The sequence below is a fragment of the Malania oleifera genome, chromosome 9 (assembly GCF_029873635.1).
Source record: "Malania oleifera isolate guangnan ecotype guangnan chromosome 9, ASM2987363v1, whole genome shotgun sequence".
In the NCBI taxonomy this organism is placed as follows: Eukaryota; Viridiplantae; Streptophyta; class Magnoliopsida; order Santalales; family Ximeniaceae; genus Malania; species Malania oleifera.
The window spans coordinates 75792084-75816849 of record NC_080425.1 but is presented as its reverse complement, the minus strand read 5'-3'; the positions used below and the strand labels follow the sequence as shown (position 1 = coordinate 75816849).

The 24766-nt window shown below is 36.1% G+C and overlaps 2 protein-coding genes across 3 annotated transcripts; one reads left to right on the top strand and one right to left on the bottom strand.

Annotated features, from left to right (window-relative positions):
* The first annotated feature begins 7480 nt into the window (after positions 1-7480).
* On the top strand, positions 7481-11151 carry LOC131164841 (probable glutathione peroxidase 8). 2 transcript variants are annotated; one of them, XM_058122352.1, is made up of 6 exons: positions 7481-7707; positions 8111-8187; positions 8753-8814; positions 9114-9232; positions 10570-10737; positions 10884-11151. In XM_058122352.1, the coding sequence occupies exons 1-6, from the start codon at positions 7654-7656 to the stop codon at positions 10914-10916; spliced, it is 513 nt and encodes a 170-aa protein (XP_057978335.1). In that variant the 5' UTR covers positions 7481-7653; the 3' UTR covers positions 10917-11151. The 2 variants fall into 2 exon arrangements, with proteins under 2 accessions (XP_057978335.1, XP_057978334.1); XM_058122351.1 differs by having other exon boundaries at positions 7524-7707; positions 10570-11151.
* Positions 11152-13692: 2541 nt separating this feature from the next.
* LOC131164839 (AT-hook motif nuclear-localized protein 5) lies at positions 13693-22371 on the bottom strand. Its single transcript, XM_058122350.1, has 6 exons — positions 21740-22371; positions 21090-21523; positions 20693-20760; positions 19942-20073; positions 14646-14804; positions 13693-14296 (listed from the first exon to the last, which is right to left on the bottom strand). Exons 2-6 carry the CDS (start codon positions 21514-21516, stop codon positions 14069-14071), a joined length of 1014 nt encoding a protein of 337 aa, XP_057978333.1. The 5' UTR covers positions 21517-21523; positions 21740-22371; the 3' UTR covers positions 13693-14068.
* Positions 22372-24766: the final 2395 nt, after the last annotated feature.

Sequence of the window (24766 nt, the reverse complement as noted above, 5' to 3'; positions counted from 1 at the left end):
TTGCATAGGTATGTTACTCTGTGAACAAGAAATTTCCCTAATGCCTACCTGGGGCCTAAGATGTTATAGCAGATATAATCATGGGTATCAAAGTATTTTATTTTGCAGTATATTTAAAAAAATTATATGAAATTTAAGGTCTTTACAAATCCTATGTCCACTAGCTATCAACTATCTGCAATTGAGGGCACTAAATGTTCAAATCGTCATCTCTATAGACAGGTTGTTAGAAGCTAACAATGTTTAACTTTCACTAGACAAGATCTTGATTTTTCAGTACACAAAGTAAATAAATTCATGCATAACCCGTTGGAACCACACTAGCTGTAAGAACCCGAACCGTGATATATGGGTTTAAATAAATAAAAGAGAGGCAAATTGGGAATTTAGCAAGATTCTTCAATGATGCCAGAGTTTGTCGACGAAGTCCATTTATCTCTCGTTGGTGAAGTTCAGAAGCTCGTCAACGAGGAGAAGCCAAGGATTTTCGAAAAATCGGAGATCCTAGACTCGTCGACGAGACCAAGACCTCGTTAACGAGAAGACTATAGAGCCTCGTCGATGAGGCTGCAATTCATCGACGAGAAGTGGCCAGGTCAAAGGGCTATAAATAGAAGTTTTCATTACTTCCAAGCTAAGAAACTCAAATATCTTCTCTCTCTCTCTCTCTCTAGAACTCTCCCTACTCTCTATCTCTCTAGATTTCCTCGTTGTTCGTCATGAGAATCGTAAATCTGAAGTTACCATGAGGATCATGGAAGGATTCTCTACAAGTTCTACAGACCGGAATCATGTTTCAGAGATTTTCGGGTTTTGGCAAAAAATTAAGGTAAGGCTTGATTTTCAATTATGATCCGGTAGTTTTGTAGAGTACAGTCTTGTAAGCATCTCTTGTACTGTTAGTTGTAGGTTTTGGAACTTGGTTCACAGTTTAGGAGCCTTAGATTTTGAGATTTGCTATTTTAGGGAAAGGTAATGGGAATTGTGTTTATATCGGTTATTTTTGAAATCGGACTTGGTAGAACTATGGTTCACGGTCTTGTGTGTGTTTTTCCTACTCATTTGAGGGGATCTAACGAAGAAAACTATGGGTTTTTCATGATTACAGTTTTGGGAAAAATGGGGCAATGGGCTGCATCCCTGGTTTTATTGAAAACCAAATGTATATGTTGATTTATACTGTGTTATAGGGATGGTCGTGTCTTGACTTATTTAAACTGTATTTGTTTGGAAAATCATGATTTTAGATTACCAAATGGGTGTGGTTTGTTTGGTTATATGAGCATGCATGTGTGTGTATAATTGTTTAAATGCTAGTAGGAACACGGTTCCGAATTGTTCTAGGTACTAAGAGTGTCCGGCTCTATATCCGAGGGCGTATGAAATCGCTGGTTATAGATTGGTAGAGGTCCGGCTCTATATCTAAGGGCGTGAGCCTATTCCGGCATATCAGTCCGAAGGGTGTGGATCCACCAGTTTAGCGTCGGTACAATGCTATGGGAGTCGGGGACTAGCCATGTCCCAGTGGCGCCATGTTCGCGGGTTGGCTATGGGCCAATGCCGTATGTCATGGGCCGGCTTTGGGCCGATGGGTGTGACGACACCAGGATTGCTGATCATGTGTGTGTGTGTGTGTGTGTGTGTGTGCTTGTAGGCACTGTTGTGAAACTAGTACTGGAACTGCATTTAACTACGTGTATGTTATATCATGATAACACTCAAATTCCATACACTAATATAACATGTGTTCTTCCTTACTGAGAGGTGTCTCACCCCTACTGTACGCACATTTTTACAAGTCCTTCGAGTAACCGGAACTAGCGTCCTGGTGTGGGGAGTGTAGTGGCCGGTGTATTGCGGTTAGCGCTTGGGTAAGTGCTAGGATTGTGTTTTGATGGGTTGCCATTTTGGGATGTGTTGGGCTCCCAGTTGTACGTTGTATGATAGAGCCTGTTATGCTCTTGTATAGACTCTAGTATGGTACTGCATATATATATATAGAATAACCTTTTCCGCTACGTATATTCTGTTGTGTTTGGATGTGTTTAGGGTGCTTGGGAACCCCACGGGGTTGGACCCTCATCCTTTGTACTGTATATGTGGATGGTTGTTATGAAACAGGGATGGGTTAGATTACATTTTCACCCCTGGGTCCCATATCCGGGTTCGGGGCGTGACACTAACAGGCTGTAAAAAGGATTCTACGTTATCTTAAACATACCATATCAACGGGTTTATTCCTCAGCAGGTCATCTAATTTTGCAATTCAAGCTTTTTCATATTTTGATTGGGTAGCTGATTGAGATGATCGTCGATTAATAGGTGCATATTGCATTTTTATGGGCAACAATCTTATTTCCTAGTGGTGCAAGCAACAATTCACAGTTGCCCGTAGTAGTACCAAAGCTAAATATAAGTCACCAACAAATACAGCTTCAAAACTACAATGGATGCAATTGATTTTATGTGAAATTGGCCTTAAGCTTCCAAAACCACCTATGTTTTGGTGTGACAATACTGGAGCCACATGTTTGGCTGCTAATCCTATGTTTCATGCTCGTACAAAAGCACATCAAGATTGATTTTCATTATGTACGTGACCAAGTTCGAAGAAAGCAGCTTAATGTTCAGTTTATATCTAGTAGAGATCAACTTGTCAATTCATTAAGCTTCCAAAACCACCTGTGTTTTGGTGTGACAATATTGGAGCCACATGCTTGGCTGCTAATCCCATGTTTCATGCTCATACAAAGCACCTTGAGATTGATTTTCATTATGTACATGACCAAGTTCGAAGAAAGCAGCTTAATGTTCAGTTTATATCTAGTAGAGATCAACTTGCTGATTCATTAACTAAGCCGGTGTCCCCTTGCAAATTTAAAATCATTTTGGCCAATCTAAATGTTTGAACAATACCCTTCAGATTAAGGGGGCGTGTAGAGGAAAATGTGGAACTGAGTAACAAACCAAACAAGAAAATTCATAGCTATCAGTTGGAGTAAAATAAGGAGGAGAATTAGGAGGACAACCGATCCGATCTTCTGCTATTATGTAAATTTTGAAAAGATATTCTATTGTTATTTGAATTTTGAAATATTCTTCAGATCTTCTATTTTTATTTAAAATTTTGAAAAGTATTTTGTTGTTATTTGAATTTTGAAATATCTATAAGATAGCTACTCTGGTGTACTGAAACTCTATAAACAGTTATCCTGTATCATGTTTCACATATGACAGAACATCAATTCAACTATCCTCTATTTCTTAATCTCCTTTACTCATATCACTTCAATCCTTTTGCAGGGAGGATTGGTGCATTCAGTGGCAAGATCATCATCGTTGATTTGATGAATTTTGAGCGCTTTGGGTTGTTAGCCTTGGTAGCTACACTATCATGGTTTATATGTGTTGATGATATTAACCTATATGTCGTTCCTAGTGTTCTTCCATCTTTGCAGATCATAATAGTACAAATACACGTACATGAAGTACTGGATCAAAGACAAAGATCGGACTGAGTTAACATTACAATAGGAATATCAAATGAACACTCACTCAAAAAAGACTCAAACACAACCAAAGGAAGCTTTTTGTTTAATTATATGTAATGAGTGTGTGCTTGAGGTAGTGTATTTTGTAACTCTTGCAATTTTGATTCTTGCATAATTTCTGAGCAAAATTGCATATGCATATTAGGACACTTGAGTTTATAGGTTTTCACAAATCAGAAACTCACATTTATAGTTTTCAAATATAAAACAAAGAGTTTGTCAAACGAATCCTAAACTCAAATATGTTTTCATAAGGGACAAGTTTTCAACATCTTGGTTTTAAAAACTTCTTCATACTTTGTCCCGATTTTAACAAAACGAGTTTTATGTCCAAGAGCTTCAAGAAAGTCGAAGCATATTTTCATATAGGACATGGAAGTATATAAGATATCCAAATAAGTTTTGAAATGTATTTTCTTAATCAAGATATCTTATATTCAAATGGAAACTCACTTGGACAAGTTTTAATATTCATTAGACTAAATATATTTCATATACTTTTGTCCAATAATGTTTTAAAGGAAAAATAGAGCAATCGTCGTCTAACGTAGTGCAGCCTTGAGTCCTGAACACCCTTCGGTATTTGGGGCATAACTTTTGCTAAAATTTTCCAAAAAGGACGATCTTGGTGTCCTTGGAAAGTCAAGAAAAAATCTCACAACTTTCATGTTGATGACTTTTTTTGATTTAGGGCACTAGTCGATGAGTGCAGGGCACTAGTCGACGAGTCTAATGGGCAGAATGATGCTAACGGCTACAAAATGGCTAGTTCTCAAGCAAATCACATGGGATTCACTCCCAACGGCTAGTTAACATTCATATTGGCTCTGTGGCTATAAATACAAGCTATTAGGCTTGTTTAGACATGGTTTTGAGCATTATTGATAATATTTGTGAAAAATATCATTTTACTAAAACCTAACACTTTGCATTTTAGTCATTCATTCACAAGTGCTCAATTTTCTCTTGCTTATTGATCTTGTGTGATTCAATCCTTGAGAGAATAGTGTGAGATTGATTGTATTTGATATTAGCTCATTTGAGGAGCACTCTTTTGTATTTCCATCATCTTGTTAGGTTCTTTGTGAACCATTCTTGTAAAGTTCTTCGTGAACCGCTTGGTGAAGGCTCTTTGTGAGCATGGTAGGGATTTGTTCCCGAGGTTAGGGATTTGTTTCCAAGTATGAGGCTTCTCTGCCGTTGAAAGAGTTTATAATGGAATCCTTGGCTTGGTGCCGAACCACGTAAAAATACCAGTGTTGTTCTTTCTCCCCCTTACACTCTTTATTTTATATCTTGTGCATGATTTATATTTATTGAGATATAGTTGCTTGCAATCTTGCCAAGAGTTTTATTTTGTAGAGAAAATTTTAAATACGCAAAAAGAGTCCATTCACCCCCCTTCTGACTTTATACTCCCAGGCTAGGACGGATTAACAAGGGTAAATCATAACCGTTCATTTTATGAACTCCAGATAACTTTCGGTATCTCAAGTATTGATAGAGCTATGTGTTTTCTCATGGTGACAGACATTAACAATAATTTTCACTTTTTTTTAAAGAAAATTTCATGAATATAAAATAGACATTACCATTTACAATTGAGAATGTAGTAATTTGTTATTGTTAAAATGACAAATCAATTCACTCAATCCTTCTATTTCGTAAACTCCACGTTCAAATTAAATTCGATAAAAAAATAAAAAAATAAAAAAATTAAAGCATCATCATCTGATTCGGCACCCTTCGCATCGACATAGGTAAACCTGTGAACTGACCGACGAGCTTCATAAGCGACAAACTACATACAGGCTTCCGCAATCGGTCTAGCTGGACATATCAAGATGTAGTTAGATAATTAGATGTTTCCCATCATATGCTCCTACAACAGAATGTTATGAAACCATTAATAAGTTATTGAAAATAGTTATATATTCCTCATCATATGCTCCTACAACAGAATGTTATGAAACTATTAATAAGTTATTGAAAATAGTTGTATATTTACTATATGTATTGAATAATTTATTCATTCACCACTTTCATATGCAGACCAGCAGTCCTGCTTGTGCAACGAATAGTGATGGATCAGTACCACTCATTATATATATCCTTGACCCATAGAGGTGTAGGCCTAGGGAGTGGAAGTTCAGTTAATATGTGGACGACATGGTCTAATTGTCATTGCCACCTTTGGAGGGTAATCCTGTACAAAGTGCGCCAATCAATTTGATAATTCTCACATTGGTCACATTCGTGCAAAACCTGATAATTATTGTCGGGGCCATACCCTGTCTGAGTTAGACAGGGGATATTCTACCTCAGCCCAAACTACCGCAGTACGTGTTCCGACAGGTGCCATAATATGACTTGAAATCAGATTAGGGGAGTGTGAACAAGCCAAACTTGCACTCCAGTGAAGCACATGCGCGGTAGATTAGCGTACACATCCGCTATGTACAACATCCATATAAACTGCTCACATGCCATTTATGTAAGAAAAATACTAAAAATTATGTAACCACATTTTACTATTCCAATGAAAATGAAATTGTATTATCTGGCCCTTACGCATCATATTAATGTCATATCAATAAAATCACAGAGTATGCTAAGGTACGTGCGAGGTAAGAAATGAAGCTCGCCATCTGCAATATGTTATATTCATATAAAGTTACATAGAGCTTATCGTTATTTACCAATATAACAACACTTAAATTTTGTAAATGTATGGAAAGTAAAACGCATCCTAACCTGGTCACAAGTGAAAATAGGCCATCGCCGAAATTAGCAGGAAGATGTTGCAGGCCAAGTCTAATTGGAGCAAGAAAGGGCATGCACTCCCATGACCAAACCTGCAGGGGGAACAGCAGACCTCCAAATGATTGTGATGGCAACATCCTACAGCGTTATTGTTGCCTCGCCGCAAGGAAAGTGAATTGTGTGCATTTCAAGCTTCCAACGCTCCATCAATGTACTAATTAAGTGGTGGTCAAGCCAAATGTACCGAATTTGGTACAATGGATAGAACCTTACTCGTTTAATCCATGGAATGCTTCTAGGATCAGCATGCCACTGTGTTTCTAATGTACGTGCACACTGAAGCCATTTAAAGGCATCTGAATGATCCTCCTCCTATGCCCTATAGGAGGGATGCAAGGTCCCTAACGTCACGATGGAAGAATCAGTTGGACCGAACTCCATGCCTCAAAATTTAATAGAATGGATATATAAAATGAAAGTAAAAAATGAAATTTATGAAGGTGGAGGGGAGCATGCAAGAGAAACTCAAAACATATGAGTAGATGAGAAGCACACAGAGGGAGATGAATAATGCAGTATAAATAAAGGTTGGTTGGGGGGAAAGGGGAGCATGCAGCTAGTGGGGTGCAAGGGGGAGCATGCACGGGAAGTAGCTAATGGATGGGGTGAAGCCACATAGGTGCAAAACCGACTTTCCAAAAGTCAGTTCTGTCACTTTATTTTTTTTTTTCTGTGCTGACTGTAGTGTACGCAAATTGCTGTGGCTAAATGCCCGAGAACCGACTTTTGGAAAGTCGGTTCTCTCACTTTTAGTTTCGTTTTTTATTTTTTTCTTTGGTATCAAGGAATAGAGTAAGGGGCTCCCGATTCCTTGTGTTATTGCACAATATAGCAACTGCATTCAATTGAGCGAGGGCTTCACTTGCTAGAAGCTCGAGTGGATACCCGTGCACTGATTGACAATGTGCCAATCTCTTGTCTCGTCACGCTCAAAACCGACTTTTGCAAAGTCGGTTATAGGTTTTTCTTTGTCTTTTTATTTTTTTTTAATTTCTAATCGACTTTTTAAAATTTGGTTGGGTTTATTTTCGTAAATTTACCCCATCCGTCCTTATTTGTATTTTTTTTTTCCTTAATAATTGTTAAAAACTCCCTTCTATCCAATTGCTTTTTAATAATTTACTTATACCTCTTCTAGGAATTGTTTAATAATTCTTTTGGGGGTAATGATTATGCCTCAAACATTACACAGGCCAAAGCACGCTTTGCGATTGTCCTGCTCCCCTGTTTTCTGCTCTGTGAGGTTGTCCACTGTTGTGTTGGAGGATCATTCAGCAGAATGGCAAGCCAAACCAAAAATGACCCAGACTCAATCTACGATTTCATCGTCAAGGTCAGTTGTTTCTTTCAACTTTAGAGCTTGATTCTGGTTATGGGTTTCTGATTTTCTTCAATTCTAGCTTAGATTTCTAATGTTCTAAGAAAAAAAATTTCAATCCCCACTTCCCCTTTTATGGGTTCTTTTAGCTTGTATTCCAATATGTGGCCATGAAAGGGGAATTAAGTGGAACAGAATTGATTAGGTGGTAGGTTCGTGGAAACACTTGTTTCTTTCATGACACGGACCGTAGCTCATAGAACAATAGGCTATTGCTGAAATAGGGAAGATTTGATATCTTAGATCAAAACCCTAGTTCTTGATGATATATGATATCTGTAGGGTATCCCAGTTCATTCGTTTGCTTTTACAGTTCATTAACCAATTTATATTTATGTATGGTCGGCACCCTTTGCAGGATGCCAAGGGAAATGATGTAGATTTTAGCATGTACAAGGGGAAAGTTCTGCTGATTGTTAATGTTGCATCCAAATGGTTTACCTCTTGCTCTTGTCTTTTCATTTCTATCTGTTCATATATTTGACGTTTCCTGGGGCCCCGTTTGGAACTTGGAGAGCAAGAACAAAGGTAAAATAAACTTTGAAAGAACCCACCTTTTTCTTGCTTGGTAATCGAGAAAAATTGGAAAGAAAATGAAATGTATTGTAAATTGATGAATAAAATTTTCATTATTTCTTATTACTCATTGGACTTTGGTTTTTCCTTATTTTCAATTATATTTGAATAAATTTTGTTCTTAATAGTATTTGAGAAAGAAAGAAACTACCGTGCAAAATTGATTTTCATTTTATTTTCTTTTCTTTTCCTTTTTCTTACAATTCTGAAATCTCCCAAAATCCTTTATCCAAACAGGCCTAATGTTTAGTTTTTATTTGGTTTCCTTTTTAATGAAATGACAAAACTCTCTGATTATGTATTTTGAGTTAGATTGCTTGCTGTTCAACGAAACCCTAAGCCCTTTGAAGTTTATGATTCCTCTTTCTCAAGAATGATTGTTTTTCTTCATTTTTTGTTTATTTATTTTTATTGGTTTTGGCAGTGGAATGACCAACTCAAACTACACGGAGCTGAACCAATTGTATGAGAAATACAAAGATCAAGGTTGTTCTGCTATTGTTGTTTCCTAGCTGGACCTAATCATGGCCTGTGTCCTAAAAAATTTAACAGAAGCTAGAGTCTTTGATAGAGCTTAATGGTAGTTATTGGGATTTCTGTAACGTACCACAAGTGATTCTGGTGATATAGCAAAACAAAAGAGTTGCTTTCACATTTCGAAATGCACATTGTACATGTCTTTGTTTTTGCACATGCATATAGATGCATGTCTATGCCCTTTTCTGCCTATCTGAATAACTGTTGACATTGATTTACCCATGACTTTTTATTTGTTCTTAGAGCAGGGTTAGAGATATTGGCATTCCCTTGCAATCAGTTTGGTGAGGAGGAACCAGGAAATAATGATCAGATCTTAGAATTTGTTTGCACACGCTTCAAGTCAGAATTTCCCGTCTTTGACAAGGTAGCTCTGAGCAAAGTTATATGATGTATTTTACTGCCCTTTGCAGCTGACTTTTATTTTTTCTCATGTCTCTGCCCCTACCCCCCCCCCCCCCCCCCCCCCACCAATTCCTTGCTGTTGCTGAAACGTGGTTGTGTCTTTTGGCATCATCCTTAATGTCATTTGTGCCTCTAGACTCCTGCCTGATCTCAATGTTGTGACAATTGTTATGTGAAAAGTCCAATGGGAAAGAAATATGTTCACTGTGATGACCTGCAGAGTTTTCTTGTGGTTTTAAAAACCTAACAGTGACAGCTTTTCAATGCATAGACCCCATTATCAGTCTTTTTTTTTTTTCCTCATTTTTTCTGCAAGTTTCTCTGTAAGACCTTCTCATATTCACTTTTATGAGTAGAGATGTTTTATATGTTTCTTGCTGTCAGATCATATGGTTAATGCTACAAGAACAAACTCAAGTTAGCTGTAACATAACATCACAGCAGAGTTTTCTTGTGCTTTTAAAAACCTAACAGTGACAGCCTTTCAATGCATAGACACCATTATCAATCCTTTTTTTTTTTCCTCATTTTTTCTGCAATTTTCTCTGTAAGGCCTTCTCATATTCACTTTTATGAGTAGAGATGTTTTATATGCTTCTTGCTGTCAGATCATATGGTTAATGCTATACAAGAACAAACTCAAATTACCTGTAACATAATTCTTGTGGTTATTGATGTTATGGAAATTGATATAATTTCACAATTATTCTATCTATTCAATAAGTCAGTGAGAATTTGAGCAGGAGCTGCTATGCATACTGGAGACAAAAAATTTTAATTGGATGTTGAAGTAGTGAGAATGGCTTTGGAATTCAACACGTGACATGGACTTCATAAGATAAATAGAATAACATGCTTTTCTTGAATAATCTCTGTGCTGTAGAACGGTTCATCATAAAACTGAGGACATATCTTAATTCTTTTACAGGTCAGGAGAATTAGAAAGCAATGCTCATTTGGGTGCATGCATTTGCTTACATGTGCATTTATGCAAGTGTATTGGAACTTAGAACCTTAGTTTCTGGAATTCCTGTAGTCTCCTGTTTGCAGTATTTCAGTGCCAGGTGGTAAGGGTACTTAGGTAGATGGCTTTTATCTCATTCTTATCATGGCCAAGTTATAAGTGACTGTCTCCATGTGTGTACGAGCGAGCATGTGAGCGTATGTTTTAATTTATATAGAATTTTCAAGAAAATATTCAACCCCATGGTCAATTTCTTCCGTCCACAAGGCTTAGAACCATTTCATTTTATGATGCGTGTGATTATGATTTCACCAACTTGCTCTTTCTTGCATTAGATTGAAGTAAATGGTGGCAACACTGCTCCATTATACAAGTTCTTGAAATCAGGCAAGTGGGGAATTTTCGGAGACGATGTTCAGTGGAACTTTGCCAAGTTCCTAGTTGATAAAGAAGGGCTCGTTGCAGACCGTTATTACCCCACAACTTCCCCTTTTAGCATCGAGGTAAAGCTGCCTTCTGCAATTTTGTTTCATTCTGAAAGTGCATTTAGGCTACATCCTCTCTTGCTATTTCTTAACAACGACTCATCCAATTTCATAATTAATCATATAACATATGTTATTTCCCTGGCATTGTCATATTATTCCAGCACGACATAAGGAAGCTTTTGGGGATCTTGTAAGCGCTGTAAAATAGAGGCTTAATGAGATCACAGTACGTATTAATCACTCGAATCGGTTGCTTTGTGCTTGTGCTTGTGTGTTTCAGACATGGCATGTACTAAAGGAGATTACATCTTTGAATCATATTTCTTTGTTTTAACTTCTATACTCGTGTATATGTGCATGTCTTATTTATCAGTTTCCCTTATAATGCTAAAAATTATTTGCCTGGTGGAATTTATATTCAATATAAAATGCTGTGTGCGCAATTTTTTATGATTATGTATGTCTAATTCAAACCAACTAGAATTGTTAATTGTTGATAATAACATGATTAAATTATATAGTTTTGCCTTCTGATTGGAACAGTAAAGATAGATAACCTATAAAAATATGTCCACGATCTCTTTGTTTAAGAAATTTTGTTTAAAAAAACTGCTTCACAAGTGAAATTGGTTCACTTAGGAAAGCTTTCAAAGTTGGGAAAAAAAATTGATAATATTTAAAGAAACTAAATTACACTTTCATTTTTGGGAAGCCCTAATAAAAAATTTTGTGCTTTGTTGGATTCTATTTTTTTTTTCTTTTGCACCACCTTGATGTGACATGATAATTTAATATTAAATAGATTCGCTCTAGTATGGATGAAAAAGAAAATCACAAAAATTAACATTATGTTTGGTTTGCGAAATGCTTATTTTCAAAAATAGATTAATTTTAGTAGGTTAGATGCAAATAATTATATAAGAAATTATATTATTACTATAAGGTAAATAGTAATGTGAAACATTTTATGAGTCTATAATAAGAAATAGACAAGGAATAATAATTGTCAAATTTTATTATAAGGATGTTTATTCCTTTCTTATTACATGTTAAATGAAATAAACAAGAATATATAGGGAATAGTTATTCTCTTGATTTTTAAAATTTAAACTATATTTCATGAACAGCTATTTCATCGAATCAAACAAGCCTTAAAAGAGTATAAAATATCCCATGATAGATTCTCCACTCTTGAAGTCTTTTCCAAGTAGTGTGGTCCATATAAAGCAAATCATTTGTTAGAAGTGCGAGTGATAAAAATGAATTAGTTGTGCTTTGCCATCAAAAGTAGTTCTTATTCCCTTTAAAAGAATAGTCTAAGAAAAAGAAAATTTTCTTTTTATTATTCTTCGAAGAAGTTATTAGCGAGTGATTTGCTAAATCTTTTATTTATTTATTTGTTTGTTTGTTTGTTCTTGTAATTGTATGCAATGCCTCCAAAGGTGGTCAAATTATTATCCTAGTTTGTTTCTAAATCTTGTGTGGTTGCTTATTTGCACATAAGATTTAAGGAAAACAATCTTTGAAAACCCTAGAACATTTTTAATAAAACTTTTCTTATAAAGTGCTTCTAACAATCTTTGCAGGTTTTAAATAAGAACTCTTGATAAGAATAATGAAAACGATGATAATTAGTAGAGCCATAGCATTCATAATAGATCTATCATGCCCAAAGGTTGACAAGGCAAGGAAAGAGAGGACTTCCAAACTTGCTCAATATTAAATTTTTTATTTCTAAAGAAGTTTTTGGCCTCTTTACTTTTAAATATTTTTAGCGTTATTCTTCCTTTAAGATTTGATAAAAAGATATGAACTTTTCTTAAAGTTTAAAATTTTTCATAAACCTCTCTTTTTGACATTTGATTTTTGAAATATATATATATATATATATATATATATCTTTTAAAAAAAATTATCTTTTTTTGTTAAATATAAAAAGAAGTTTGTATCTTTTTCATAAATCGTAAGGGTGTACAAAATTTTTGAAAATAAAATTTTTAAAATCTCGAGAAGTATTTTTGCTTTTGTTAAATTTCAAGGCAGGTCAATGATTTTTACTCATATTTTTATTAGTTAATTATTTAAAAATTTTAAAGATTTATGAAAAGAGCATTGAGATAAAAAAAAAAATATCCTATTTAAAGCAACATCAAATGCCCTCGAATGTTTTTTTTCCTAAAATTTTCTTTGGCCTCCTTAGTTTTTCCCAAGAATGCTCCTAGCCTCCCACCCTACATCTTTGATTTTCAAAAGTACTTTTTGCTTAATAATAGAATCTCTATTAGATAAATAGAGACCCCAAAGCACCTTGCATGGTAGTTATACTTCAAAATAAATAAATAAATAAATAAAGATTCACATTAGGACATATGACAACCGTCCCTGAAATTTGACAACAAAAAATATACCTCCCCTAAAATCTCATTACCTTCTTTTGAGATTTAAAAAAATCACAAGTATTCCTGAAATTTATCAAAAAGGCAAATCTCTAATAGAAAAACTTGCTTTTTTTTTCATAAAATACGAGGAGGCAGTTGTCTCTTTTTGACATATTTTAAGAAAAATTCTTGAAACTTTGAGAGGTCAAGTCTTTTTTGTCAAAACAATGGAAAGATTAGCATCTTTTGTCAAATCCCCAAACGTTTGGATGCTGAGGAGGGAGCTTGCTTCTTTTTAAATAAAGGCCTGGAGGGACTGAGAGCTTTTGCAAGGTACTAGAACCCATGATGATGGTGGAAGAATTGAGAGGCAAATTCTTTTTCTGAACCATCCAACAAGATAAGAGGAGCTTTACGTCAAAAGCATACATTTCAAAAACTCAAATTAGTATTAAACGACTCTACTAAGATATTATGCTTTTTTTTCTACACCTAAAACTTTGTAGTATGGAAACAGTAAGCAGCCTCTTATCTATGCTAGTAACTCCATCGAGGATGTATGCATTCATTCACATAATAACATGGATCAATGTTTGCTGAAAAGGAATTTGTCATTAAAATAACATTTAATTGCATAGTAAATAATTTCTACAAGGCTAGGAATGGAGAATTTAAGTTACAACAAAAAATCTGGACGCCTAAGGACCCACATCTCCCTTCCGAGCTCACACACCTACTGCTTCTCTTGACCTCCAAATTACCAGGAATTTTTTCTACGACTCTTGTTACTACGACGAAGCCCACAATGGTGGTGGTCACCATTACACAAAATATGTTAGCAGAAACCCATCCCACCCACGATCTACTAACGGCCAAACTTCTCAAATCTCACAGTTCATATGGGGATCTGTCAAAAGCCGTGGTTGATTTACAACAACACGTATGTATGTACAGCATTGCCCCGAGTTTCATCCTTGGGTCAAGTCAATATCCGTGTGGGGGTTTCTCAGATTTACTGGCCGCGAACCAGACCAAATGGCCATTGCAGAGGTTGGGGACAGGTTTTGAGTGGAGGGAAGGCTGGGTGGTGCTGACGACTCACCTGGCTGGTGCCCCAAGTTTTCACTACCTTTGGGACCAGCCACTGCTTTATTCTTCGACTTAGAACCGCCATAGACAAAGCTGCAAGCTACCACCTGCACCATATGCTTTTTCTCATTTGAATGCTTAATGTTGAGAATTCTTAACAAGTCTAGCAGTACGTATGTCAAGTTTCTACCCAAAAGTCAAAAAACACGTGAGCACACGAACACAAAAGCACACAGTTGCACATCCGCTTTTTAATACATGTTCACTAGTTATACAATGAAGAATGTTGCTATTTGGCCACATGTTATAAAGAGTAGATGCTACCATGGAAAGGCCAGTTGACTACAATAAGATATTACATAGCATAGAATGGAAGACACCCACTTTAAAACTAAATTGTAATTATTCACTGCTTTGAACACTGAAAATGGTTAAATGGGCAAGTCTCAAAAATACCTGAACTGGGCCTGCTGCAATAAGCATCCCCACTGCACCACCAATAACATGACCATCTGGACTAGAAAGAGACACATTTATACCTCCAACACGACTGCGTGGGCCTCCACTTTCAGAAAGCAAATAGGAACCCGACAAGCATAATATCTCAAAACGACCCTACACAAATTAGACAAACCAAGTTTCCTCTGAGCACCAGACACTGAGATGGGAGTTCTAAAACACTCAGTTAAAAAAAAAAAGTAGAATTTTCAACCAAACATTCGCAATCACAGGGTGCCAAGAGGGCAACAAACTGTCGCTTGCTTGGGGCTTAGGAGTCATCTCTTATAACACAAGAATGACTAAAAAATTTAATCAAGCACATTGGCCTAATCAGTATGATTCAGGAGGTGGTGCAAAAATTAATTTCTAAAACATGAGAATGTTAAGACAGATTGATGTGCCAAAAAATAGCATTTCAACAGTTACTCCCTTCTATAACAATCCTCATCCCGAGTACAAAGATGCATTTTAAATTTAGGGACAAGAACATGGAATTAGAAGAAGCACCAAAGTACAACAAAATGCATGCCAAATTAGAATGACAACTGAAATGGTATTACATCAGCCGTATTACAACTCAAGACTGTTAGAGCCTTGCTTTCACCCAAGAGTACCTTGTCAATATGGATGTATGTGTGCCTGTCGAACACTTTAACAGCATGGAAAATCTTCCATTCAAAAAAAAAAAAAATCTTCAGCACTCAGCCAAATCCATGCAGCATAGGTTACAACCAATAGACATCAAGTAGTATCATTTCAATCATGCAATCAACCTAGCATAATATGTTGGCAATTTCCAGTTGGCACCATAGAATGGTAAGTTTAATCCTCCTTGCAATGGACCAACTCAACACCAAGAGTCATAGACTGCATTACCAGCACCTGTATAAGGTGTCATGTAAATGGAAGGAACAAAAAAGACAAGGGCCTCCTAAGATTTCAAAATTTGAGACATCCTCCCAAGGTTTAGCAAAAAACAAAAAACATGGACATCTTCAAAAATCTCGTGGACCTCCCTTGATATTTTTTATATTTGGGAAGTTTATACCCATGTCTAGCTTTATTTTTCTGAAAATCAAGATAAGTTCATATCTTTTTTCCAAATCATAGAGGTCCTTTGAATTTTCAAAATCAAGGAAGGTCTCCATCTTTTTTTGCAAAATCTCAATAGAGGTTTGTGGAATTTTTGAAACCTCGGTGCAGTCTGCAACTTTGTTCCAAACCTTAGGGCAAGTTAGTGCTTTTGCCCTTCAAAATTACGGTATCATTTGTGCACTCACATTCATGAACTCTTGGAATTTACAGTACCATATGTCCACTGTAATGTTTAGGAAAAGCGTACTTAAAATTCTCTTCTCTTTTTTCAGAGGGGTAGGAGGATGGGGAGATAAAAATTTAGAGTACAATAAGACGTGTTCGTACTTTCCTATACAAATTTAGAAAACTGGGGGGAAAAAAAGTGGCATTTTTGTAATTACATGAAAAGCTGGAAATGAAAAATAAAATTGTTTTCCACAAGTGATCAGGACTCTAATATTTCCATATTTTGACCATAATTCTAAGGGATAATTTTAGTGAATCCACTTAATCCATAAAATGTAACTCATAAAAGGGTATAGAATTCTATGTCAGTTAAATGTAATCAACAGCAGCAAATACATCCATTATGATGTACTTCAACTGATGTTTGGTACTTAAAACAAGAGCAAATAATACAAAATAGCAAATAATATGTTAAAAGAACCAAGTATGATTAAAATTTAAAACTAATCAAAAATAAGTATGATTAAAATGTAAAACTAATCAAAGATACGCAATGATACAAAGCTCTCACAAGGTATACTGCAAGACACAAGGTCACATTTCATATGAGGTGTGTACCCCATATTGCCAAGTTGCCAACAGCCAAATATAATTAGCAACGAGTTCAAATTAAATGCTATAGTATGTTGTCCTAGTTTTACTCTATCCCCTATTTATGCTCTTTCTTTTTTCTTTTCTTTTTTTTGCATTCCAAGAAATTATGATACATAAGCCCTGCATATCAAGGGCTTATATCCCATATCACCAAAGGACAAGCCTTGCCTCCCCCTCTAACCTTTAAATTCTTTTTGTATTATAGTACCATTTTTATATTATAGTTTTAAGCAATGAGGATGGAAAAATACACAAAGAATAAACGAAGCTCTTTATGATACACATAACAATCCTCAGATAATGTTATAATAAACAAACCACAAAAATAAAACATGGATTAACTGAATGCAGTTTAAAAGGGGAAAAAAATGCACTTCTTCCCCTATTAGCAATAACATGTGGAACCCAAGAAAGCAGTGGCATCAACAGTTCCAACACTAATTTGGGCACTCCAAAATGGTGAATTTCCACATCATTTACTAAATAATCAGAGAGCAAGCTAACATAGAGCATGAACAACATGAAAAGATCACAATGGACAACATTTGTGAAACATTTTCTGAAAAACCAACAAAGAGCTGAACATCATTTGTAACTGTAAGATAGTAACATTTAGAAGTCTAAAGCCCCTAACAAAATTTCCATTTTTTGTCAGACGACACTTGCAATGCATTTCTTTCGCAAGCTAAAGGATAGGCTTGGTTAATTACTCATAGCCATTGTTGGATGCACATAGAGTGACAGGGCCAGCTTAGGATTGTCGTTCTAGAGAGAGGGGGAGGAGCAAGTCCAAAAGAAATTCCACTCATTTCTTTATCCTTTATAGATGGAAGGCTAAAAACACACACTCTTAGAGAGCATGTCAACTACAGATAATTAACAAAGGGTCTAGTGCTGGTGAATAAATGCTTCTTGCATAAGGATAGTGATGGGATACCATAACTTCCATGCACTTAGCTTTTACCAGTTGCATTCAATTATTAGATCCCTCTTTCCCCATGAGAACTTAGTTTTTAGTTTTATCCGAGCGAGCCCCCCCCCCCCCCCCCCGCCCCAGGGGATTCCCAAAGTATAAAGCAAAGAACGCAAAACAAGTCCACCAAGCCACTAACAAATTTAGGGGTCATCAAATACTCCAATTTGGCCAGATTAATTCTCAAGCCTAATGCATTTTTTTCCATCCATTGGATGCTCACTCGGGCTAACACAATGCAAGGTAGCCCATCCCTCATCCCATGCCCCCTCTCACCTAGTTCCATCCAATGTTCAAAGACAAGATCTTCAACACATAAGTCCCAAACTTTAGTTGTTGGGATGTCCCCTAGGAGTCCCTCAACCTTAATACTACATCAAAGCATATTTGTATGCATCATTGCCAAGAGAGAGTGACTTGAAAATTTAAGATGCATTATGGGTTGTGCACAGCCCTGCAGCCACAAGCCTCACAAAGAAACACTGTAGCTAGCCATTCTCCTTCATAATATCCCTTACCTTTTTGAAAAAATCATACAAATCCCATCAAATAAATTGGAGAAATAACATGATCCCTTTATATACACTGTTGGCCCACAACCTAATAGCTTAAACTTATCGGTAAAGTGGTAATTTAACATGGTATCAAGTCAGTTTCCAGGAGATCTTGGATTCTAGTCTTGTTACCCGTGTTTATTTTGTGGTGTTTAAAAAAATTATGGCGTTCCCTATGATAGGTGTTAATTTATCGTGTGTTTATCTCTCCACATGCTGTCGGGCTGCACGTACGGGTGAGTGTTAAAGCTTAATATACATTGTTGGCCCACAACCTAATAGCTTAAGCTTTTAGGTAAAGTGGTAATCTAACAGATACCTCAGACCAGCTCCATATCTCTTCCATTGGCATTGCAGCCCAACAACAAAGCACCAACGTGTTCTCAAGTATTGGCCCTGATATGGTGATACAATTCTTCCTGCTACCATCCATATGTTTTGATCAATTTCCTTTGTAACTTCCCTATCCATGTTCTCAAAGGGTAGTACTAGGTTATAGTTGGGTTCCGCTACTTAACAGCTCCTCTTTCCAGAAGCATCCAAGCATTATGAACGAAATCTGTTCACTTGAATCACTTCTGGAAGGCCGAAAATATCTTTTTTTGTCCATATCCATTGATCATCAGCTTTCTGCTGCTTTCACTCTTCACAATTGTCATTGGAGAAAAGCATGGAACCTTGAACCCCAAATATAACACAACCTACAAAGCAAAGGTAGGCGTGTCTGTGACTGTTTTTATGGGTGTGTGTGGGGGTGGTTGTGTGTGAGAAGATGAGAGAGTGAGAGAGGCTAACAAAAATTACAATGCTGCTGAAGAATCCAAACAGCAGAGACACTGCTAATAAGCAGCCTAACTAGGCATATTGCTTTCATTTTTTATACTTTTAAATTGACTTTCTTTCTCCATGTGTGTTCTAGTCTAGTTTCTATTCAGTTTATATCTTTTAAGATGCAACAGTTATATAACTTGCCTTCTGCTTATAAGATATTGTTCAATTCATTAACAATTCTTGCAAAACAAAATTTATTTTAACTGTCAAATTCATTTAACCAGACAAGAGCTCCAAGATAAAGAGGCTGACTGATACTGTTACATTCCATCCAGTAGGCAATTTGCTTTTTCCATTTTAAGAGATTCCAATGACCAAAACTCATGGCTTCAAAATAGCCTTCTATGCATTGCTTCACCTAATTCTAGATAAATAAACGAAATTGCTTCAAGCAATATAGCTAGAATAACTTGCCTTCTGCTTATAAGATATTGTTCAATTCATTAACAATTCTTGGACATCAAAATATATATTTTAAATGTCAAATTCATATAACCAGACAAGAGCTCCAAGGTAAAGAGGCTGACTGAAGGCTGTTACATTCCATCCAGTAGGCAATTTAAATTTTCCACTCTAAGAGATTCCAATGACCAAAATCATGGCTTCAAAATAGCTTCTACGCATCGTTTCACATAATTCTAGATAAATAATCAAAATTGATTCAAGCAACATAACTAGAATACTTTTTTTCTCTTTCATTGATTTTGAATATATTGTAATGAAATGGAATCAGAATAAATATGGAATTGTATTGTATTAAAATGTGCAACTACAAGAATATCTGAGACATAAACAAACATGAAGGTCATACAATTATGTAAAATCATAACAGCATAACACTATAATATATATTATAAACCATAATAAATGCAGTCAAGATAAAATAAAAAAAAGAAGCTATGCCTTCATAAACAAATTCAAAGACTAAGATTGTCAAGATATCTTAATCAAGAAATTCAAATGGATAAAAAAATACCTCATAGGTAACATTCCCACCAGAAGATGTGGGCTGACGTAGTGTTACTGAAGAAACTGTACCATTGCCTGACAAAATGCACAGAGCCCTTGGCCTCTGTTGTGAAAAAGACAATATTTTTGCAGCAATATCCTGCAAAAAAGATGATAAAAATTCCCCTTTTAAGAGTTCGACCAATAATACTGAAGTTCTGTCAGTTTAATCTGCACAGGTATGCCTACTACACAATTAAGCTTCAAAGGTGAAGCAAAATAGAATTCTAGCATGTAGCCATATTTAAAATCATTCTCTGCAAATACCTAGAAAGAAACATGTTTAGCTGATGAAGCATGATTGGTTTCCATCAAAAGCATCATACTAATTGATCTTCTTACTTTTCTTTTAGTTCCCTTTAATGTTATTAAAAAAAAAAAAAACTTACAAAATCTCCTTATTTACATGCTGTAAGACAAACATCTTCAACGATGTAAAAGCAAATGTATCATTACTAGTAAAGTGCAACATTTTTTCCATCAAAAGAATCTTCCATGCTCAAATATTTGCATATGGCCATGAGACCGAGGAAAGTGTTTTCACGCAGCACTCTAAGTTCAAACACAGCAACAAAACCATTTTTAACCAATACATCATATGAACAAACACAAAACATAAACTCCCAAGTCATAATAAAGGAAATTAGTGACTGGAGTTCATCTTTGAATAATATAATAGGCGCAACACTTTTCAATTGGGAAAGAAGTGACATAATTACCTCTCCCATTGAAATGGTAATTATATGTGGTGCAAAAGCCAATCCAGCTGAATCATTCATCCATTGACCTAGGAAAAAACAATTCACCACTCATAAGCAACACCAATCACCGTTATTAAAAAATTTCAACAGCAATCATTGAACCTGAGCTCCTCTAGACGAGCAAGAAAAACAGAATCATTTCTCTGTGGCTTCCAACACCTCATTTCACATACAAAATTCAACAAAAAAACAAAGGCAACCATGGTGCAAACTGCTAGATACACAGATACATAAACTCAATTTATCCACACGATCACGGAAATGGTTTAAGACCAACTAGCACGTAAGCCCATCATCACATATAATCAAACTGCCGAGACATACCAATCACATTACATTCAGAGAAGAAACTCACCAAGAGCTGCTAATTGCTGCTTCCTCCCAGAACCAGGAGGCCTTCCTCTGCCGCGTTTGGGGCCAGGCGTGATTGATCCTGGAGGAGTACGAGCCGACATTGGAGAAAGCCCCAAAGACACAGCCCCATCGGGACCGTATTTTCGAGGCCGCCCTCTCTTCTTCTTCGCAGGCTCGCTGGGTTGCAGCATACCCATGTTAACGCCATGAGAGAAATTGGGTTGCGAGTGCTCTACCGGGAACGTCGATCCCGCAGAGCTGCCTCGGACATTGGAATGAACCGGAACACTAGGGTTTGACACAGGCCTATACCCAGGAGGTATGTGAAACCCTGTGCTCTGTGCTCCTCCGGAACCAGACCCACTAAACCCTCTTTGCATGTAATACGAGGCTGACCCAGATAATGCCATGGCGTCTCTCCCATCCATGCATTTACTGCGAGAAAAAAATCACAATAACAGTTACTCGTTGGAATGCAGGAGTGCCTCTGCAACCCTAAATCTCGAACTGAAACCGATACTCTAGAACCCTAAAAACACAAAGACGAAGAAACTTGAGAGCTAGGGTTTTGCATTGGGTTTTTTCTCCAGTGGAAGAAGATGCACAAAAAAAAAAACAAAACAAAACAAAACGAAATCTTTAAATCAGTACCTGCAGATGAAAACACAGTGAGAGCTTGGACAGTTTTAACTCCCAGAAACCTACACAGAGCCTACTGCGAAGAAATGTGGAGGATCATAAGCAGTGACGCAGCATAAAGCGAGCTAGGTGTAGGTCTCTTTGAACGCATCAATGGATAAGCAAAGAAACAAGAAAAGGAAAAAGAAAAAGAAACCCTAGATTTAGAATCAGCAGAGAATGCGAGATAGAGGATGCGCGCGGGCGGAAAGACAGAGGAGAAGGAAAGGGCAAAACTGAAAAGAAAAGGGAGAAAGAAAATTTGGGAGCTTTTGAATTAAAGGTAGGGGAGACTGGCGAGGTGAAGGGCTTTTCTTTATTCCAAGCACAGAGCGAGAGAGAGGTCGAGGACAGTGGTGCCCTACCAAGTACCAGCATGTCCTTATCGCATAGCCATTTCTTGGGGCAGAGAGCCCTCTTTTCTCTCTCCTCCCTTCTTCTCTCTCTACCCCTTTGATGATACTTTCTCGTTTACCAGCTGGGTCTCTGCTTTATTGCCCCTCAGTTCTAGTGTATGACAGTGAGAGAGAGAGAGAGAGAAACAGAGCAGCAGTCAGCAGTCAGCAGTCAGCCCTTCACAGAGAAACAAACAAGATTCAAACAGAGAAGATGAAAAAGCAAGCATGTGTACTCCTTATTTTATACTTATTTTTATTTGTTCATTATCATACCAAACAAAGTATTTTTATTTATTATTTTATTTATTTGTGAAGTAGGAGATGCAAATATGCAACGTTACTTTTATTAAAAATATATATATATATATCACCAGGGGGAGCATGTGAGGGAGGGAAAACGGCGTTGGTGAACTTGCAAACGACGCCGTCTGAGCATTTCGTATTTACCGTTACCTTATTCATTATTAATTTGTTTAATTAATTTTTTTGCCGGTTGGTTGGTTTCTCTCAAGTATCTTCTTTATAGTATATTGATTGACTTTAGAAACATGCATAGGGGTCAGGGATTGGCCGGCCTAGGGTTTAGCTTAAACCCTAAAGCTAAATAGCAAATCATCATGAGATTAAGGTAGAATAAGCCTATGTGCGTTGATTGGCTACACTAAATTATTTATTCAAAAAAATTATGCGTACCAGCCATGACATCATCCATTCAAAATTTTTTTTTGTGTAAAAAATTATTTGAGAATTTTTTATGCTTTTTAAAAAAATTAATTGACATTGCTCAGACCTGGGAGGTGGACAAAAATACTTGCTTTTGAATTTGTTATTCAAAACAAAGGTTACATATAATAATATAAACTAATTTTTAAAAATAAATAAGGATATTTTTTCAACTTATTTTTAAGATAGGTAGGGCCGTTCATTTAATATCAAATTTTAAAAAGAAAGAAAAGAAAAACATATTTTTATTTTATATTTAAAAAAAAAAAAGTAGAAGCCTTTGTGCATGAGTAACCAATTGTTGAAAATTTTCTTACTATAGTCGGCATACTACAACTTGTTGGCATACCATGTTCAATTTTTTCTTCTCTTGAATTATTTAGTAGAAGAAACTCTTGTGTATGTGTGTGTGTGTGTGTGGTTTCTACCCAAATCCACAATTCCTCTTTTGGAACATTCAAACTCCAACCACATTTAAATGACCCAGCTACATATCTTTTAAAAAGTTTAATAGAAAAGTTTAAGAAAAATAAGAGGAACTTGCATATATGGTATTTGTTAACTTAGAGAAAGCATATGATAGGGTACATAGGGAAGTTATATGTCGGGTTTTAGAAAGAAAAAAAAAATGCGTATGCAATAGGTATACTAATGTCTTTGAAAATATGTACGATAAAGTAATGACTAGTATAAGAACTACAGATATAAAAAATAGAGAGTTTCCAATCACCATAGGTGTACGTTAAGCACCTACTTTGAGCCTTTATCTTTTTGCTTTAGTGATGAACCAACTGGCTAAGAACATTCAAAATGAGGTTCCATGGTGTATGTTTTTTGCGGATGATAATATATTGATTGATGAAACTAGGGGCGGAGTAAAGACTAAATTATAATTATAAAGAGAAGTTTTGGAATCTAGAGGTTTTAAGACAAATACGATAAGATAAAATATATGAAATGTAATTTCAGTTAATGGTAGGAGGAATATTAGGGACAAAGTTAAATTTGATGATGATGAAATAAATAGCACTTGTAAATTTCGATACTTTTGATCTATTATGCAAGTTGAAAGAGAAATTGAAGATGATGCAATTGTTGAGGATTCTACTTATGAGTTTGTCAAATATTGAAAAATTTGAGTGGATGATGGGTGTTTATATATATGGTTGGGCCCAATACCCAATAAGCTTAAGCTTTTGGGTTAAGTTGGTGCTCACCCATATGTATCAACCCCACCTATGAACTTTTCTGATGCTAACAAGTGGTATCAGAGCTAATGGTTTGTAAATCTAGGTGAGTGGTATCGTAAAAAGTCGAGATATGAAGCTAATTCTCCTGACGTATTAACAATTGGAAGACCAAGTGTATGACTGAGGCTAATAATTAGGATCATCTAGGCTTGGAAGAAGGATCTGAATAGGGTCAAGACGTAAGAGGTAGGATTAGTTCAAAGACATGTGGAATGCAATTTGAGGCACGTAAGGTGCAATGGTAAGCAACTGTTGGAGAATTAGACTTTGTTCCTATGAGGGAGATGGTTTTTGTTCAAGGGAGAGCAGTTGGAACTCACGAGTGAGGGGGAGATTGTTGAGAATTTTACTTGTGAGTTTGTCCCACACTGGAAAAAAAAAATGAGTGGATAATTGGTGCTTATATACATGGTTGGGCCCAAGACGCAATAAGTTTAAGCTTTTAGATCAAGTTGGTACTCACTCATGTATATCAAGTCCACCTATGGACTCTTCTGGTGCTAACAGTAATGTATCGAGTTAAAACGGGTTAGGTAAAATGAATAAGTGCTTCAAGTGTATTTTGTGATCATAGAATACCCTTAAAATTAAAAAGAAAGTTTTATATGATGACTATAAGACCAGTCATG

Coding starts and splice junctions, on each gene's coding strand:
- LOC131164841 (XM_058122351.1), top strand. CDS start 7,654: ATGGCAAGCCAAACCAAAAATGACCCAGACTCAATCTACGATTTCATC. Junction 8,188..8,752: donor GTTAATGTTGCATCCAAATG/GTTTACCTCTTG, acceptor TGGTTTTGGCAG/TGGAATGACCAACTCAAACT. Junction 8,815..9,113: donor TGAGAAATACAAAGATCAAG/GTTGTTCTGCTA, acceptor TTCTTAGAGCAG/GGTTAGAGATATTGGCATTC.
- LOC131164839 (XM_058122350.1), bottom strand. CDS start 21,516: ATGGATGGGAGAGACGCCATGGCATTATCTGGGTCAGCCTCGTATTAC. Junction 20,761..21,089: donor GCAGCAATTAGCAGCTCTTG/GTGAGTTTCTTC, acceptor GTTTTTTCCTAG/GTCAATGGATGAATGATTCA. Junction 20,074..20,692: donor TTACCATTTCAATGGGAGAG/GTAATTATGTCA, acceptor TCTTTTTTGCAG/GATATTGCTGCAAAAATATT.